Below are 12,222 nucleotides of genomic sequence, written 5' to 3' on the forward strand. Positions count from 1 at the left end.
CCAATTTCTCTGAAGTCCAGCCTGTCTAATTTCTGTGGGCTGCAGAATAATTTCCCTAATTATCCGGTTCTGCATGCTGTTTAGTTAGGTGTTCCTGGTTAGCTGAAGTGCAGTTAGACAGCTCTACATCCCCTGATTGGTACCCCTGTGGATGGTATATTTCTCACTGTAGAGGAGAGAAAGTTCAGTAGGTAGAAAATGTTTTGGAACTGGGTACTACCTGAACTTGCTAAGTAAGAACACCGATTTTTCACTTTCCGTTACAAAGAGTTTTGCTATGGTGTGCCCTACAGAACACAACCCTAGTTTCCGTGGGCTAATTCCATCACAGTGACTGATGGATAGATATCCAATCTGTGTTGTGGTTGCATTGGGGAACCTTTATTGAAGTCATTTACCACACAGAGCAGTGCATCGACTGGCTGCTTCCGCCAGCAGCGCTATATTGCCACACTGTATTGTTCATTTTAATACCTCCATTAGCTTTAGGTCTTCTGGGTCATGTTTTATCTACTGGTGTTTCCTCGTGTTACTAAGGTATTATTTCAAGACACTAAAGGGATCATTCCCCAATACTCCCCCATGTTGTAATTTACATGTACGTGTATAATCACAGTAAAATTCACATCTGAAAATGACTGAGAGCTAGTGACATGGATGGAGGTGAGCTGCCTTTACATGTCCCTGGCCTTGTTCCATGTTCTGTCTGGTGTCGCCATGGCAACAGATACAGCACGGCAACAGCCCAGGTTATGCCAATCAATCCCCGATGATTGCAGGGATTCATTATGTTTATGTGCATGTCTCGGAAGTCCTCTCAGCGATGACAGGACTAATCTCTTTATGGCCCTCCCACCACTAGTGTGGCACTATGAATAGTTGGCATTGCCCATAAAAATAATTAGATTGCCTTTGTATTATGACTGATCGGCAGCCATTACACCCACCTCATGGCTAATGAAAGATGGGGAAGAAGAACAAAGGTGTGGTCGTTAGTAGTTACGCCGACATGTTCCAGGGAGGATATGGGATGTCTCTCTCAAATGGCACCCTATTCCTTATATAGTGCACTACCTTTGACTAGGACCTTATCCATTCTTGCACTATTTAGGGAATAGGGTGCCATTTGTGATGCAGTCATCTGCCAGGAGGGGCTGGAGATAATTAAATGATGATGCTATTCCAAGGTGCCTTGCCGTACGGTGGTGTACACTCTGTGTGTTCAGGCGGGTTAATGACCTGTGCTAGGGAGGAGGGAGGAAGCCCTGTCACGATGTCAGCGGAGCAGATACTTGCTTCTTTTAAGGCCCAGTGCAATCAAAAATGTGATTTTCCTGTTGTATCTATTTCCATACTATGAGGTTGGAATTATGGTGTACGAGCTGTTTGAAAAGACCACCTGAAATGTCAACCTGCTTTGGCGGGTTGGAGTCTAATTTAGTTATTAGACCAATAAGAAAGAGTTCCAACTCTTTCTGCCCTTCCCACTCAGACCATTCCCAGGCTGTCCAAGCAAAAATCATGCTTGAGAAATGACTGTTTGGTTTTTTTAAATAAAAAGAAAAATAATCACAGTATGGTACTTAATAATTGTTACCCAGAAATGATTTAATACTGAGATAAAAACTGCTGCATTGGCCCTTTTAACATCTACTTAACATTCATCACATCTCACTTGTCCCTACATCTCCAGCATGGTCCTCCATCCTCCCTAACCTCTCTGTCCGTTTTACCTGAGCGCTATGAAGGACAAGGACAGGTAATGTCATCTCTGGATGCCTCCTAGTAAGTGTACTGCAGAGCTATATATTTAGATAGTTCGGCCAACTTCTAGAATGGACGCCATGTTTGTGCCTTTGAGCATTCCATTTATCCATAGGTTCATGTCACAGAACTAAAGTTACGTTCAATTTCTAAGGGTTCATGTACTGTAAATGCATCATATTACATAACTCAATGTCCAAACACTAAATACATGGCTCTGGTGTACAGTACGTGTTTGTGAAAGTTGTGTGTTGAATAACCAGGATGTTGGCCCATTCCTCTTTCAGCAGAACACCACCAACACCGGTCCAAGCCCGTACCAGACAGACAGACAACAGACAGGCCGACACTCTGTGTCTGTAGAGATGCAGATGCAGAGACAGAGGCAGGAGGAGAGAGACGCCTTCCAACAGGCGCAGAGACAGTACAGCTCTCTGCCACGGTAAGTGTGTATGTGTGTAACACACAGAAAGAACACCCGTAGTCCCTATTTGTTTTCCCAGGTCAAGCTAACATTACATATTAATGACCAATTGGCCATGGTATTATCCATTCATATGGATGACATCAGCCTGATATTATCAGCTGGAATCTACAACCAGGTCATTCCTGTCTGGAGTCCAAAGCACCAAACCCACAGCCAAATCTCAGAATAAGCTCAGTTAAACCACAGTCTGGGACTGCTTCCTAAATGACCACCTATACCCTACATTGTGCACTACTTTTGACCAGAGCACTATAGGCCCTGGTTAAAAGTAATGCACGATATATGGAACAGGGTTCCATTTGGGATGCAACAAGGGTGTGTCACCTTACCCACCCCAGTAATCTGACATGATCGCACTAATCTGAGAATGAAGTTACCTTTGAACTACATGATCTGTGTGTTATTACAGGAAGTGGTGTGTCTGTCTGTGGCCTTACATGCTGAAGAAACCGCACGCGCGCAAGTTGATTTTGTTCACCCACACCAGATGCAATCAGGACACGCAGATTGAAATATTCAAACAAACTCTGAACCAATCAGGACACCCAGATTGAAATATTCAAACAAACTCTGAACCAATTAAAATAATTTGGGGACAGGTCAAAAAGCATTAAACATTTATGTCAATTTAGCTTGCTGTTGCTAGCTAATTTGTCTTGGGATATAAACAATGAATCCACAGATAAAAAGGTAAATCAAATGAGTTTCTCGTCATCGCTCCTCCCTTCAGGCTTATTTTTCTTTGGACTGTATATGGCGGTTGGCAACCAACTTTACGGTGCATTACCATAAAGATGAACTGAGTGTGGACCTCAGTTCATCTTTCAATCACCCACGTGGGTATTTGCACCTAAAAACAATGAGATGGGAGAGGCAGGACTAGCAGCGCTTTGAGCGTCACAAATAGAACCAAGTTCTATTTTAGTGCTTGGCCACAACGATTGAATAACAAGTATGTGTACATTTATTTTGCGACGTGAGCGATGTGGTCAGCATGTTATCTGCCCACGGTTAGAGGTATAGTTCACGCTTCTGATTGGCTCAGGGATTAGAGCAGGGTTTCCTTAACTTTTTCACTCAGCCGCCCTTTCCAACATTAGAGAACATCCCGCGCCCCCCCACGTCTATTTCTATGGGTACAAGTTACTGACAAACTGTTCACACCCGTCTTGGCTGAGATAACATTTTGCAGGTTTAAAGCAAATTTCCTGCAATTATACATATTGTCTTGTGTGTTCATGTGATATCTGAGGTACTCGAACGTTACAACAAAATCAATGGACTAAAAAAAACCTAGATAAAAAACGTTGGCTGACATGGGTTGAGTTGTTCTGGACATTTCTGACAAGTTCTAAATAGCTCTCTAAGGTCTGCAATGACGGACATGACAAGGAAACCTGCTGATGCATTACCCAATTTCAAATTTGAACGTTGAATGTTTGGACATTTTTTTGTTAAAAACAAAATTGCATTGTTCGTAACTTGTTTTGAGGATAATGTTGTTGCTACCGTCTCGTATGACCGAAAAGAGCTTCTGGACATCAGAACTGAGATTACTCACCTCAGATTAGACGAAGAGTTTTTCTTACACTGAAACCCTGATCTTTTTCCGCAAAATCTCAGTTGCCTTTTGAGGATCAGGCGACGAGTAGCTAATCTGCCCATGCCTTCCATCCTGAAAATCGCTGAAAAAATAAATGGGACGAATTGAAAGCACGTACACTACCGTTCAAAAGTTTGGGTTCACTTAGAAATGTCCTTGTTTGTGAAAGAAAAGCATTTTTTCTTGTCCATTTAAAAGAACATTAAAATTGATCAGAAATACAGTGTAGACATTGTTAATGTTGTAAATGGCTATTGTAGCTGGAAACGGCAAATTTTTTTGTAATGGAATATCTACATAGGCGTAAAGAGGCCCATTCTAAGCATCCATCACTCCTGTGTTCCCATCCACGTTGTCTTAGCTAATCCAAGTTTATAATTTTAAAAGGCTAACTGATCAATAGAAAACCCTTTTGTAATTATGTTTGCAGAGCTGAAAACTGTTGTTCTGATTAAAGAAGCAATAAAACTGGCCCTCTTTAGACTAGTTGAATATCTGGAGCCTCAGCATTTGTGTGTTTCGATTACAGGCTCAAAATGGCCAGAAACAAAGAACTTTCTTCTGAAACTCGTCAGTCTATTCTTGTTCTGAGAAATGAAGGCTATTGTATGCAAGAAATGGAAGATCTCGTACAATGATGTGTACTACTCCCTTCACAGAACAGCACAAACTGGTTCTAACCAGAATAGAAAGAGGAGTGCAAGGCCCCGGTGCACAACTGAGCAAGAAGATAAGTACATTTGTGTCTAGTTTGTCGGGAACTCAGGCCTCTTTCTAGAGGAAGATCACTGACCTCATGATTTGGCCTATCCCCCCCCCCCCCCCCCAGAGTTCTCAGTTGTATTGAAAGCACCATAAATACAGACAATGCCAGACTTTGACAAAGTTTTATGACAAAATTTGCCCACAAGAAGGACCACCGCACCACCTTCCTGTTCAAGTGAGCACAGCACTACAAGACAAGTCCAAAAATGTATTGTATGCTGCATAAACAATGTAATATGCGAGGGAGGTAAGAAAATAAAACTCCCTAGAAAGGCCAAAATCTAGAGAGGAACCAGGTTATGAGGGGTGGCCAGTCCTCTTCTGGCTGTGCCGGGTGGAGATAATAACAGAACATGGCTAAGATTTTTAAATGTTCATAGATGACCAGCAGGGTCAAATAATAATAATCACAGTGGTTGTCGAGGGTGCAACAGGCCAGCACCTCAGGAGTAAATGTCAGTTCGCTTTTCATAGCCGATCATTCAGAGTATCTCTACCGCTCCAGCAGGTCTGGTACAGGTAGCACGTTCGGTGAACAGTTCAGGGTTTCATAGCCGCAGGCAGAACAGTTGAAACTGGAGCAGCAGCACGGCCAGGGGGACTGAAGACAGCAAGGAGTCATCAGGCCAGGTAGTCTTGAGGCATGGTCCTAGTGCTCAGGTCCTCCTCCTCCGAGAGAGAATTAGAGAGAGCATACTTACCATCCTGAGACAACGCCGAGTATAGCCCACAAAGATCTCCGCCACGGCACAACCCAAGGGGGGGCGCCAACCCGGACAGGAATATCACGCCATTGACTCAACCCACTCAAGTGACGCACCCCTCCTAGGAACGGCATGGAAGAGCACCAGTAAGCCAGTGACTCAGCCCCTGTATTAGAGTTGGAGGCAGAGAATCCCAGTGGAGGGAGGGGAACCGGCCAGGCAGAGACAGCAGGGGTGGTTCGTTGCTCCAGAGCCTTTCCGGTCACCTTCACACTCCTGGGCCAGACTACACACAATCATAGGACCTACTGAAGAGATGAGTCTTCAATAAAGACTTGATAAATAAATACTTTTTGCTACCCACCGTGCTTCTACACCTGCATTGCCTGCTGTTTGGGGTTTTAGGCTGGGTTTCTGTACAGCACTTTGTGACATCAGCTGATGTAAGAAGGGCTTTATAAATACATTTGATTTGATTTTGATTTGAAGGTTGAGACTGAGTTTGCGTCTCTTACATGGGTAGGCAGACCATTCCATAAAAATTGAGCTCTATAGGAGAAAGCCCTGCCTCCAGCTGTTTGCTTAGAAATTCTAGGGACCTTAAGGAGCCTGTGTCTTGTGACCGTAGCGTACGTCTAGGTATGTACGGCAGGACCAAATCGGAAAGATAGGTAGGAGCAAGCCCATGTAATGCTTTGTAGATTAGCAGTAAAACCTTGAAATCAGCCATTGCCTTAACAGGAAGCCAATGTAGAGAGGCTAGCTCTGGAGTAATATGATCACATTTTGGGGTTCTAGTCAAGATTCTAGCAGCCGTGTTTAGCACTAACTGAAGTTTATTTAGTGCTTTATCCAGGTAGCCGGAAAGTAGAGAATTGCAGTAGTTTAACCTAGAAGTGACAAAAGCATGGATTCATTTTTCTGCATCATGTTTGGACATTAAGTTTCTGATTTTTGCAATATTACGTAGATGGAAAAAAGCTCATTCATGTCTTAATCGAATTATGGATCGCCTCTTATCTGCTCATCCTTCCTTTGTCATAGTTTGAACATCTTAATTGTCAGTAGAAACCACATTTGTTTAAGCAAGTCATCCATATCAGCTATATATTTTTTTAAAGGCAATAAATGAGGCAGAATTAGCTGTTTCGCTGCCAGACAAGGCTCCACTTATAGCCAGGTGTAGCAGGATTCACTCCATGGTGCTGAAAAGAAAGCTCTGCTGTTGGGACAGCTTTATGTAGGTCCTAACGGTTTCTGTGCACTGTTTGTCACCGTTATAGTGCAATTAATGTATTGTTTAGTGTTGTGTTGTGTAGTGGCTTTATTGGCGTGCATAAAAAAAATGTTTACCCCACCAAGATTTACACACCAAGACATGCTATTATCGCCACTGCTGCTAGCTAGTACTTCATCAATTCAGCTTAGTCGTTGGTTGCTGATACAGATTCCCGCTTGATGAATATTTGAAGAAGCAGCTTTGTTTACGGCAGAGATGTATTGTATAAATGTCTCCCCGATGCCTGGTCAAAGAAACATCCTGTGGCTTTGTGGTGTCATTTCATTGTAATTCTATTAAGGCCAGTTGTGTTTGGATAAACCTGTTTGTTTAAACATTCCATTGTAATTCTAGGCCATTGACTTGGAGTAATATGGGGCCTGGTATCAGCTTGTGCAATCTTGATTGATTTCATATGGCCCCTTGCTTCTGCAGCACAAAACTCTCCAACACACACACACACACACACACACACACACACACACACACACACACACACACACACACGCTGTCATTGGTTGAATGGATGAATCATGGCCTATTTGTGATTCATGTTAGTGTGTTCATAAACAGCGTTTTAGATAAAGGTCAGTTTCCTCCTGGTGAAGCTTTGCTAAACAAGGGGTTCAAGTGAAAATAGGCCTTGAACAATGACGCTTGTTGAGAGCCCATGTTCATCATTGACACACAGTATAGATCTCACAGCAAAAGTATTGTAATTTACATCAGGACCAAAGGGCTTCGGTGTCTGTAGAGAGGCTGTCTAAGTGCTTCCCAAATTCTCTAAATGGTGCACTACTTTTAACCAGAGTCCAATGGGTCCTGGCCAAAAGGAGAGCACTATGTAGGGAATAGTGTGCCCTTTGGACACAGGCGCCATCCATAAGAGATAGCTGGTTTACATTTATTTACAGAGAAACTGTGTCTTACATGTCAATGACATGTGTCCCAAATGGCACCCTATTCCCTATTTAATGCTCTACTTTTAACTAAAGCCTTATGGGCCCTGGTCAAATGTAGTGCGCTATAGGGAATAGGGTGCAGCTCACATGTACAGTACTGGCATAATATCTCATGGAAAAGAGAATAGATAGCTGGTTTACATGTATTTACAGAGAAACAGCCCAAGTGTGTCTCTTGTGTCAATGTATGAAATATAATCAGATATGGAGTCGTGGAGCCCCATCTTTTGAAATTGGAATCATTGAAGCATGGGTTTAAAATAAACAGCTGGGTTTGTGTTTCTGTTATTGGTTGAAAGGCTAGCATTTCTGTATCTAACCGCCGGTTGTATTTACACAAAGGTCTGGGTACATTTCTCATTATAATTTTTCCTTCAAATACAGAAATAATACAGTTTCTTCACAGCTGGTTGATAAACCTGCTAATTATGCATGGCTCTGAGACAGAAGCCTGTTTGTTTCAGCCCTGGCTTCAAATACTATTTGAAATCTTTCAAATACTTTTTGAACATTTGCTCTAGAGTGGCAGATGGGTGGGGTTTACAGTTTTGGGACTATTCTATTGATCCATTAGGTCAGACAAGCACAGATGAAGTATTTTTTAAATGATTTAAAATAGTGATTGAACCCAGGTCTAGTTGGTTGATGTTATTGTGTCTGTTCCATTTGTCCTGCCCCTGCAATAAGCAGTGTTCAATGCCTGAACACTCATGCATTTCATAAGGGCTGAATACAGAGGTCACAAAGTACCCAGTCAAGCATGAGTCTGGGTGATGTCATGCACGCTCACACACACAAGTTCCATTCCCATGGGGGACCAGTATGGAACAAAAATATGAACTACTGTAAGTTGCTCTGCTAAATGACTAAAATGTAAGATACCATGTCAGATGTCTAGTGTCAAACCGCCGCAGACACATAGTGGGCCGAGTTGAGTCTCATCTGCAACAGGGCTGCTATTACTGCCTATCAAACCCAATGGGCCGGTCTGTGCTTCACAACAGGCCTAAATGAATGGGAATGGCTGTGCCACTGTCCCTCTAGGTGTATGTGTTTATTTCTGGTTTATCGTGTGCTAAATTGCCTATTGGTCATGTGTGGCGCTGTGCCTTGTCTGCCCCAGCCTTTCTCTGTGGAATATCCTCTCTTTCTGAACTCCTTCTCTTTAAAACCCTCTTAACCTCTTTACTCGTGTCTCACCCGGTCTCCTTTTTATTCTCTCCCTCCCTCCAGACAACCCAGGAAGAACCCTAGCTCCATCTCTCAGGACTCCTGGGTCAAGGTCTACCCGCCGGGCGAGGGCTTCCAGACGACCAAGGAGAACCCTCGCTACTCCAGCTACAAGGGCTCCAGGAACGGCTCCCCGGGGGTGAGCAGTGTGAATGCCCGCGTCTTGCTGGAGGCCCAGGAGCTGCTGAGGCAGGAGCAGAGACGCAGGGAGCAGAAGGCCAAAGGGAAGCAGCTACAACTAGCACCCCCGCAGGAGCACCACGGGAACAACACCTACAATGCCACTCCATCATACTCAGCTCACATGGACCCTGTGTCGCCTAAGGGCCCCTATAGACAGGACGTACCCCCCTCGCCCTCCCAGCTGGCCAGGCTCAACAGGCTGCAGGGGCCTGAGAAGGGGAGGCCCTTCTACTCCTGAGGGGATAAGGGTGGGAAAGGGACAGGGCAGCCAAGAAGAGGCCACAGTTGGTGGCGACTACTTCAGGAGCTGATTAGCTATAGAATGGGGAGGCCCTTCTACTCCTGAGGGGATAGGGACAGGATGGGCCAGAGGTGCCATAGTTGTGGACAATGTGAATAGGGAATGCACAGTGAGTGTTAGTATTAATGGCCTCTTAGTGACCTCCGTTCAGTCCCAGTCAGTCCTGTTTCCTCACACAGACTGTTGTTAAATGAGACTTTCAGTGCCTCCTGTGTTCATGGACATGATGCTTTCTGGGGTAGTAGTGGTGTTGTGGGATTCATAGACATCTGTCACCCTCACGCTCTGACAATCATACAGGCAAACAGATGTTTTTTCAAACAATGGAGAAGTGTGTGTGTGTGTGTGTGTGTGTGTGTGTGTGTGCGAGAGACTGTCTTAATTGTATGTATGTGCATTATGCTAGTGTGGTGTGGACACTTACAAGGTCGCCTGGTTTTGTTAAACCATGGCTCCTACTTGACATGCCCTCCCCTGGACATGAACCTCCCCATAGTTGGTAGTACACTAACACGTCAAAACAACAACGCTGAGCTCTCACTATTCTATTTCTCTGTTTTCATCCTTTTTTTCTTTAATTCAGTAGTCACCAGTGGGCTAGAGAAAAGGGAGGGAGTGTGTAAAAGGAGGGGGAGCATATAGCACTGGTTATTAATGAAGGACTCTCATAAATTATTCATGTGTGTGCCATCTCCATGGAGAGAGAGAGAGAGTCTGATCCACCGCCTGGCCTCTCTGCTCTGGGCACGGCTAACCTGGCCTGCCTGTCTCTGGCTTCCTCCTCTCCCTCACCACCACTTTCTCCTCCTTCTCTCCTCCTCTTTCCCCTATCCTCCTCCCCCTCACCACCTATTTCACCTCTTCCCCTCCCCCTCACCTCTTTCACCTCTCCTCCTCTTCCACCTCTCCTCCTCCCCCCACCACCCCTTCCACCTCTCCTCTTCCCCCTTCCACTCCTAGTTCACCTCTTCTCCTCCCCCTCACGTCCTTTTCCAACTCTTCCCCCGTCAACCCTGCACTGAATTTTGCATCACAAGCTGCCTGCCACAGCCAAAGAACAGAACACAGCACCTAGAGGCTGCTGTGTAGTGGAGGGCCACACCACAGTTTCTCTCCGCAGAGAGACAATCGGAGTACCGACGCAAGATTTAGGTTCAATCTTCCCTTGTTCATAAAAAATAAATAGTGTTTGAGTGGTAATTGCTTTCAGCTGCCGTATAGCGGAGTACTAGTGAGTCGCTCTCCTCTTGTAAATATTGGACCTTTAATGTAACGATGCTCTGATGTCTATGAAATGTACCAAATGGTGGAGATGAATTTCAACCGAACAAAGGAGAGCACAGAAAAGATGAAGAATATAATGACTGTGGTACGTACTCTGTGTGTCCCCTCGTGGTATACTATAACAGAAGAGTCTGGCACCTCGCTGCTTTGGAGATGTGCTTCAGTGTTCTCCCTATGCCAATTACAGCCATACGAAATGCATTAGCTTCCATTTGTGAGTTAATACAGTGTCTGTGTCCCAAATGGGACCCTACTATCTACACAGTGCACTACGGGCCCTGGTCAAAAGTAGTGCATTAAATAGGGAATCAGCTGTTGAACATTTCTAACATGGAAATAAGACTGTGTTCTGTCGTCTGTACTGCAGTACTTTGCCAATGTCTGCAGTCTGGTTGGAATCTGTTGTATGGTGTCCATTGCTAGCTTAGTTCCAGATCTGTCTTGTTCATTTCTATGGTCGTTATAGTTAACAAGGGTGTAGGCAGAAGTTCCCCAGGCTATGTTGCTGATCTTATGTCAGTTTTTCATTTCCCTCACTAAATGGTTAAGGTTAGGATTGGGGGGAGGGGAAGCTGATCCTATATCTGTACCTAGGGGAAACATCACCCCAGAGTAGTAAATAAGACAGGGCAAATAGATCTGGGATCAGGTGGACCATCTGACCACCACTGGCTAAGTTGAGAGTTCAATAATAAGTGCCTGAGATGCCATGCAGTTCCTGAATAGGGAAAACAATGTGGATTGTTCCTTGTTGTAGCTAAATAGACACAACACCATCACACCATGTGTTTTTAACATAATATTATCATCTCTACAGCACAGTATGTGTTTTGATTGTTTTGGGGCTTTTTTACAGTGAGAGTTGAAATAAGCCTCTGCACAGCTGATCAGTGTATTTGTATCCTGTCTGTTTGACATGGCCTTCACAATGCTGTACATATCATGATGTTTCAAGTATAAAGATATTGTAAGCACAGTGCAATTGTTTTTCAGACTTTGACATGATATGTTTAGACATGTATACAGACACGTTTCCTGTACATATCACATTTAGAATAAAAGGAAGGCTGTTTCATCCTGTTTACAACTATCTCTGGGTTGTCCTCGATTTGTCATCCTCTCCTTTGAATAATGAACTGGCAGTGATATCAGGTTATATCCTCATTAGTAGTAGTGAGTCTGGTTTGATTCACTCTTGTATTTGTAATATGCTTTTGCCTTTTCTATCAATAGGTTATTGCAGTTCTAGCTTCACATCTTTCATGTAAACAGCTCTACGAGTGTCTCTGTATCCTTGTCTCTGTATCCTTGTCTCTGTATCCTTGTCTCTGTATGCTTGTCTCTGTATCCTTGTCTCTGTATCCTTGTCTCTGTATCCTTGTCTCTGTATCCTTGTCTCTGTATGCTTGTCTCTGTATGCTTGTCTCTGTATCCTTGTCTCTGTATCCTTGTCTCTGTATCCTTGTCTCTGTATCCTTGTCTCTGTATGCTTGTCTCTGTATGCTTGTCTCTGTATCCTTGTCTCTGTATCCTTGTCTCTGTATGCTTGTCTCTGTATGCTTGTCTCTGTATGCTTGTCTCTGTATCCTTGTCTCTGTATGCTTGTCTCTGTATGCTTGTCTCTGTATGCTTGTCTCTGTATGCTTGTCTCTGTATGCTT

At 44.0% G+C, this 12,222-nt stretch overlaps 1 protein-coding gene across 6 annotated transcripts in view; it reads left to right on the plus strand.

Annotated features, from left to right (window-relative positions):
• LOC115103145 (partitioning defective 3 homolog) overlaps window positions 1-11,652 on the plus strand; it is a 254,743-nt gene extending 243,091 nt beyond the window's left edge. For 5 of the 6 annotated variants that reach the window (XM_029623850.2, XM_029623854.2, XM_065005788.1 and 2 more), the window contains 2 exons: window positions 2,052-2,206; window positions 8,798-11,652. In XM_029623850.2, the coding sequence (XP_029479710.2) occupies window positions 2,052-2,206; window positions 8,798-9,215 (573 nt within the window). In that variant the 3' untranslated portion in view covers window positions 9,216-11,652. The remainder of the gene's footprint in view (window positions 1-2,051; window positions 2,207-8,797) is intronic. The other variant, XM_065005787.1, reaches the window with a different exon arrangement.
• The last annotated feature ends 570 nt before the right edge of the window (window positions 11,653-12,222 follow it).

Source organism: Oncorhynchus nerka, linkage group LG20 (assembly GCF_034236695.1).
Source record: "Oncorhynchus nerka isolate Pitt River linkage group LG20, Oner_Uvic_2.0, whole genome shotgun sequence".
NCBI lineage: Eukaryota > Metazoa > Chordata > Actinopteri > Salmoniformes > Salmonidae > Oncorhynchus > Oncorhynchus nerka.